This window comes from Alexandromys fortis, unplaced genomic scaffold (assembly GCF_014885135.2).
Source record: "Alexandromys fortis isolate MF-2015 unplaced genomic scaffold, M_Fortis_MF-2015_v1.1 scaffold_356, whole genome shotgun sequence".
Lineage (NCBI taxonomy): Eukaryota > Metazoa > Chordata > Mammalia > Rodentia > Cricetidae > Alexandromys > Alexandromys fortis.
The window spans coordinates 37,699-45,324 of record NW_026068235.1 but is presented as its reverse complement, the minus strand read 5'-3'; the positions used below and the strand labels follow the sequence as shown (position 1 = coordinate 45,324).

The 7,626-nt window shown below is 38.5% G+C and overlaps 1 protein-coding gene across 1 annotated transcript in view; it reads left to right on the top strand.

The window, feature by feature from the left end:
* Nucleotides 1-7,393, top strand: part of Atp5pb (ATP synthase peripheral stalk-membrane subunit b) — a 12,009-nt gene extending 4,616 nt beyond the window's left edge. Inside the window, exons 4-7 of the mRNA XM_050130965.1 lie at nucleotides 1,892-2,054; nucleotides 3,565-3,753; nucleotides 5,758-5,874; nucleotides 7,004-7,393. Of these exons, the coding sequence (XP_049986922.1) occupies nucleotides 1,892-2,054; nucleotides 3,565-3,753; nucleotides 5,758-5,874; nucleotides 7,004-7,081 (547 nt within the window). The 3' untranslated portion in view covers nucleotides 7,082-7,393. The remainder of the gene's footprint in view (nucleotides 1-1,891; nucleotides 2,055-3,564; nucleotides 3,754-5,757; nucleotides 5,875-7,003) is intronic.
* Nucleotides 7,394-7,626: the final 233 nt, after the last annotated feature.

Here is a 7,626-nt window from a genome sequence, read left to right as displayed (position 1 = left end):
ATGTATATATATATATATATAAAACCTTTAACTTCTCTTTGAAATTTTGTTTCATGATTTTAATTTACTTTTATACCTTTGTTTCCATTTATTGACATGCTAATCATGCTGATTTCTTTGATTTCCTTGCAGGCATTGTTCTAACCATACAATACTGAACTAGTTTAAGTTTCCGGTATTGTGCAACATATATCATAGGATAACTGTTTTTAAAATAATGCCTGTATGTTACACAGTCAGGTGACGAAAGGGGCTGTAACTAAAAATAAGGCAGGTGAGACAGAGAGAGGGGTATATGTGCACGTTTTAACAAGTAGGAACATCTTCCCTCATTGATTGCTTTTATAAAAAGGCATAAACTTTAGAATCATGCTTTTTATAATGATTCACTTTCATTATTTAATACTTAGACATTCCCGTGAGAACGTTTTTATTGTCTGGAAGACCTAGAAAAGTGATTTGCAAGGGTGTCTCCCCACTTGTGGCTGAACTCGATTGCGGCTTAGGTCTCTTGGCTGACTACCTTTCTTTTGTCTCTGCACACTGCCTTTCTTTCACGGAACACTGGAAACCCAAAATTTGTTTTTAGCTGTAGACTGGCCTAAAATAGCACTTCTTTATCTGACATTGAAGAAAATGGGTGTCTTCAGATCTCCATAAATTATTAAAATGTTAATATAGTGGGCCTTTTTTATGAACTCATATTTAAAATTCATAAACTAAAGACAGTGGAGGGAAAGGAACCTGAAACTTTCAGAAATCTGGGTTCAGTATAGTTGGAACTATAACTCTCACTCTTGTGATACGCAGCTCAGACTACAGGGCTGTTCTTACAAGCCTTGTGTCCCATCCTAACATCTGGTAAGATACCAAGGGAAATGTTATGTAAATATTTGTGTTTTAAACACTATAACTTAAAAATCCTGATAGTGTAGACACTTAGGTGTACATGGTGGCACCCCTGTAATCCCGGCCAGAAGATTGCCGCGGGAAGTTCAGTGCCAAACAGGGTTACAGAGCAATACTGCCTGGGAGGTGTGGGGGAGGGGAGGATCACTTTAGTTCCACTCTTTTGAGAAGCCTAGGTCCACTCTATGCACTAGTATAAATTTCAACTTTTTAAGATTTATATTTTTATGTGTGTGTTTTGCCTGCGTGTATATCTGTGCACCACTTGCAAGCAGTGTTCTTAGAGGCCAGCAGAGGGTGTTAGAACTGGAGTTACCAAAGATTGTAAGCCGCCATGTGGATGTTATTCAAGCCTAGGCTCTCTGCAAGAGCAGCATGTGCTCTTAACCACTAAGCCATTTCTCCAATCCCATAAATTCCAACTTTTAAAAACCTAAAAAGAATGCCAGACATGAATAAGAAGTCTGAAGCCTGGCAGAGGTGGTACATGCCTTAATCCCAGCACTTGGGTGGCAGAGGAAGACAGATCTCTGAGTTCAAGGACAAAGCTCCAAGACAACCAGGGCTACACAGAAAAACCTTGTGGAGGGGGGGTGTAATGTGTGTCCTAAATCCTCTTTCTAAACTCAGTCTTTTTTTCTTAAGTAACTATATAATTAGTTACCTATAGAAGTTGAGAATTTTGAGAATATTATTCTTTTTATGTGTATATATATTTTATAATAATTGGTTTTTCTCTTATGGTTTCTGCACTTTATATTATTTCTGTTTTATCAGCACTGAGAAGAAGGTACTCTTTCCCCTTTGGGGAAACAAAGTTCAGAGTTTATTTTGATTTCTGTTCAGTTCAGATCTTTATTCTTTCAGCTCTGGGTACTACTAAAACTGTATGTGTATAATCTGATTATCATCTTAACTTTGCCTTGAAGTAACCAAATGCACAGTAGGCATAACCTACAACGTAACTCTTTGTTCTTCTAGGACCCTACGTGCTTGGAACTGGGCTTAGCTTGTATTTTCTGTCCAAAGAAATATATGTGATTACCCCAGAGACCTTCTCTACCATAACAGTAGTAGGGTTGATTGTCTATGTGATTAAGAAATACGGTGCTTCTATTGGAGAATTTCTTGATAAACTTAATGAGGTAAGAATCTTTAACTTTGTTTCCCACTTTTGACTGTAGCATAAACATCCCAGTTATCTAATATAATTATTATTTATAGGAATGTTAGAGGGAAAAGTACCCCAATAACTATTGTTACCATGGTTACAGTCATGTTGCAGTTAGTTACTGCTTTGATATAAAATTGAAATTTACTGAAGTCTTCAGATTTTTACTAATGTTTTTCTTATTTCTAAAAATGAGAGTATATTTTATTTTACATCTTTTTAGTAAAAAGAAAATGTATAAAATTGCCAAATAATACATTTTAAAAGTGTGCTTAATTCTCTACATTGTGTATCAACTGGGATAAATTGGAACACAGTTATTACTTTAGACTTAAAAACTATGCTTCCGTTGTGTTTGGTTGGTTGGTGGTGGTGGGACTCTGGTAAGGGCTCTCGTGTAGCACAGACTGACCTTACACTTTTCTGTAAAGTCAAGGCTGACCTTGAATTCCTGAATTCCTTAACGTCCGTTTCCCTGGTGACAGAATTTTCTTTTAATTTTTTTTAAGACAAGGTCTGTATGTATCCATTGCTAGCCACTATGTGGACCAGGCTGATCTTGAACATGGAGACATTCTGCTTCTGACAGTTGCCTTTATGTACTTTGATTGTATTCATTCTTCATTACCTGCTTCCATCCCTCCTCCCATTTCTGCTGAACCTCTCTTCCCAACAAGTCCTTTTCCTGCTTTTGTTTTTGTGACTCCTATAGTTTAGTGTTGCATGCATGCGCATAGATGGGGTTTGTGTATAGAAGCATGGACAGTTACCAGTAGGAATACTGGTAAATTCACTGCCGTAGTGAAGTGTGGGGCTTCATGAGTCCCTCCCCATCCATGATTGAATGTTGACAGCTCAGTCTTGCACAGGTAAAATAATCACAGCTGCTGTGAATTCATTAGTGCAATGACCGTGTCATGTCCCAGCATTCCTCCATATCTACCAGCTATTAGATTCATCCCACTTCCTCTTCCTTGGTGTTCCCTGAGCCTTGGTGAAAGTGAAAGTGATACAGATGTCCATTTAGGGCTGAGCACTCCACAGTCACGTAGTCTTGGTGCTTTGACTGGGTAATGAGTCTCATAGTTACCACCTACTGAAAAAGCAAGCTTCTCTGACGAAGGCTAAGAGCTGCACTAGTCTATGGGTATAGCATAAATATGCAGAAAGCAGTTGGACGCTACATTCATTTTAAAATAAAAAAACAAGAATATGTTATATCCTCCTCAGCTATGGACTATTGACTAGATTTACAGACTCATGCTTATTCCTTCCTGTGCAATAGAAAATGCAATTGTCAAATGCAAATAGAAAATGGTTGATTACTGCCATAATAGTCCATATTGTGACATTGAACATAGCTTCCTTGGCAGGTTGGTGTTGCAGATTGAAGGATTTAGATCTAGGAAAATAAACAGAGCATAAAATGAATCTTTTTTGGTACCATTTGTGCTTCCACTGACATTGTACTATTATAATTACAGGAAAAAATTGCTCAACTAGAAGAAGTAAAACAAGCAACCATCAAACAAATCCAGGATGCAATTGACACGGAGAAGGCACAGCAGGCGCTGGCTCAGAAGCGCCACTACCTCTTCGATGTCCAGAGGAATAATATTGCCTTGGCCTTGGAAGTCACCTACCGGGAACGGCTCCATAGAGCATATAAGGAGGTGAAGAATCGCCTGGACTATCATATTTCTGNTACAGATGGCTGTGAGCCACCATGTGGTTGCCGGGAATTGAACTCAGGACCTCTGGAAGAGCAGGCAATGCTCTTAACCACTGAGCCATCTCTCCAACCCGGTTTCAGTAACTTCTAAGGATAGTGATGTTATTCATGAGAGAGAGACAGAGAGACACACACAGACACTACTGTCTGAGGAGGGAATGAAGCTCAACAGTAGATCACTTCCCTTCCATGGGCAAGAAAGCCTTAACACTATCAGAAATTCAGAATATTTTGAGGAATGATTAAATTTTTGAGATGAGTTTTATTTCATATAAAAACAAAGATTTGACTAGAAGTTAGCAGTTATAATTATGTAGCTATTTAAGAACTGCTAAGTGAAAACTACATAGGATTGTTCTAAAATTAGAAACAGTATAAGGTATAAAAGAATATATTTTGATTCATACAAAAGGAAAATAATAAGTTAGGGCTGATTTTTAAAAAGGCATGCACTGTGTAAAAAAGGCCATAGGTGAAATACATTCTTTGTATTTCATACATACTTGAATAAGTAAACCTTAACATTTGCTATTAAATAATTTGATTCTTAACATACACTCAGAAAGTATATCTAGGAAGCAGTAGAGCTTTTAATTGTACCCAGAGCTTAATTAGGCTCTAAAATTAGGAATGTGTCAGATATTTTGTCATTATTTTCTTTGAGCTCAGTATTCTGTGCCTAATACTTAAAGGTAAGTTGTCTCATGTTGAAATTCTACATTATAGAAGCACACAGTGTGGGGCTAAAGAGATGCTTCTGCAGTAGAGAGCAACAATGCTCTTAACTCAGGGGTTGTTGGATTTCCTTTTGCCCTAGCCCCACGTTGGAATGCCAAAATGTTGGGTTTTTTACTCTTTTGGCAGGGTCAGGGGATCTGTCGCCAAGCTCCCAAATGAATTATACATGGAAAGACTTAATCTTTCTTATTTATGCCCAGTCTTAGCTTGACTTGTTTCTAGCCAACTTTCCTTAACTTAAATTATTCCATCTACCTTTGCCTCTGGGCTTTTACCTTTCTCTATTTCTGTATATCTTTCTTTCCTTTTTACTCTGTGGCTGGGTGGCTGGCCCCTAGTGTCCTCCTCTTTCTAGATGTCTCCTATTTATACTCTCTGCCTGCCAGTCCCACCTATTCTTACTCCTGCCTCACTATTGGCTGTTTAGCTCTTTATTAGACCATCAGGTGTTTTAGGCAGGCCAAGAACCACAGCTTCACAGAGTTAAACAAATGCAACATAAACAAAAGCATCCTTAAGAGTATGGGCCTTTATAGCCTGATTGCATGTGTTCAGATTTTAGCTTCACAATGTATTGGCTTTGTAACCTTGGGCAAGTTCAACTTTCTGCCCCAGTTTCTCTCTGTAAAATAGATACACTGATGTATTTATAAAACTGGACTAAATTGACACAAACACAAGAATGTTTAGAACACAGTAGTTACTTACTAAATATGAGCTACTATTCACACATATATACAGAGAGAGAGTGCACGAGAGAGCAAGAGACCGCACTATTTGTAGTAGAAAACATTGGAAATAGCCTAACCTATTAGATTTTGGATAAATGAATCCAGGAACACAAGTATAGTGGACTCCAGTGTACTTTAAAGTTGAGGAGGGTGGAATATCATTAGGAAAGTGATATGTGTATGCATGTATCTCTGTTGGGTTTGTTAATATTTCTGGGGAAGAATGTAAGAAATGCAGGAAAATGATAGCCTGTGCCACGTGCTGTTTTACTACCTGCATATTAGAAGAATTTTACATAAACATATGAGAAATGGAGTATGCTAGCTAGAAAATCTCCCAGAACAGAAGTACTCCTTCATGGGTGCAAAAACCTTTCTTAATTAAATGCAAACCATTTAATTCTTCCCCTCAGAATAATATTGCCTTGGCCTTGGAAGTCACCTACCGGGAACGGCTCCATAGAGCATATAAGGAGGTGAAGAATCGCCTGGACTATCATATTTCTGTACAGAACATGATGCGTCGCAAGGAACAAGAGCACATGATAGACTGGGTGGAAAAGCGTGTGGTGCAGAGCATTTCTGCACAGCAGGTACGTGACCTTTTGTAGCTTCTGTGGTTGGACTGGTATTCTGGCAATAATATGCTGGTGTGTGTGTGTGTGTGTGTGTGTGTGTGTGTGTGTGTGTGTGTGTGTGTTTGCAGGGGTGGGGGGAGGCAATTCCTTCCCTCTACCATGCAGTTCCCGGGTACACTCAGGAGGTTTTCAGGTTTGGAGGCAAGTGTCTTTGTCTACGGTCTTACTTTTCTTATTCCTTGACAAAGCACCATGACCAAGCTAACTTATAAAAGAAAGGTTTAATATGGGGCTCATGGTTCCAGAGGGTAGTAGAGTCCATGGCATCATGGTGGGCAGCAGGCATGACAGTAGCTGAGAGCTTACATCTGAGCCACAACATAAAGCAGAGAAAAGGGCTGGGCCTGGCATGAAATTTTGAAACTTCAAAGCCTACCGCAGTGGCAAAACACTTATACACATAAAATAAAATAAATCTTCTTTTAAGAAGGTGGTGAAAAAGAAGAAAAACAAGGTCTATCAGAATTTGACGGATTGTAACATGTACCTTATTTTAAATGCTTAGAAAATACCCCAAAAATATACTGGAAAAAGACAGCTAATTATTTTCTTTCTTTAAGTGTTTTTATTAGGAGTTCATGTGTGTGTGCATGGATGAATGCAGGTGTCTCTGTACCTAAAATCCTCTGGAGCTGGATTACAGATGGCAATGAGCCACCTGATGTGGGTGCTGAAAACCGAACTCAGGTCCTTTGGAAAAGTACCCTTGACTTCTGAGCCATCTCTCCAGCCCCAATTATTTTCATTATTAATAATTTTTTATTACTAGTATTTGTTGGTTGGTCTTTTTCAATGAGCTATGATTATCCAAACTAGCATCAGGTAAAGGTATTATCAGCATATCTAGCCTTAAGTTCTCTCTAGAGTTTACTCTTAAAAGCTGTGGGCCAGGGAAGTTTAGCTCCCAGGATTTGCTTCTAAAATAAATTACATCTTCCCTATGTTGTATAATTATTTTCTCTTAGAAACTTTTTTAGTAAGCTGTCCACATTAAGCAGTAATCTTGAGGTTCTATTCTAGTAGGGATTATGTCACCTTTATTGTTCTTGAGAGATTTAACCGCATTTCTTTTTCCTTGTCACAGGAAAAGGAGACCATTGCCAAGTGCATTTCAGATCTAAAGCTGCTTGCTAAGAAGGCTCAAGCTCAGCCAGTTATGTGAAAGTAGCTATCTCAGTTGAGATGGCCAGAGAGAAATGGGAAGTAGTCTGTGTGAAGAACTCTTCCTGTATTGCTGTCTATTGAAATCACAGTGTACCTTTCCTGAGAAATGATCGAGATTCATTTATTTAGTGACTTAACCCTATTGGCCAGTCAGGTATTTCTGATCCTTGTTGAGTATCTGGAGTTGACTGAAGATCACTCTTGAATAAGTAACTTGCAGTAACTTGCTGCCCGACTAAAATTACCACGTTATAGTTTAAACTTGTAATTAGTTATACCATCTTGCAATAAAATGACATTTGAAACAGAATTTTTAAGTTTCATACTTTGAAGTAGCACTTCTATTCTGAGTAAGAATTATATGATAAAAAATGTCCTGGGTAAAGGATTCTTGCCGTGTGTTCATGAGGACCTGACTTTAAATGCCCAGACCCATGTAAAAGCTGTGTGTGATAACACCCATCTGTAATCCTGGCGCTCCTTTGAAGAAGGTGAGAGGCAGAGACAGAAGAATCCCCAGAAGGCTTGTGAACCAGGATGGTA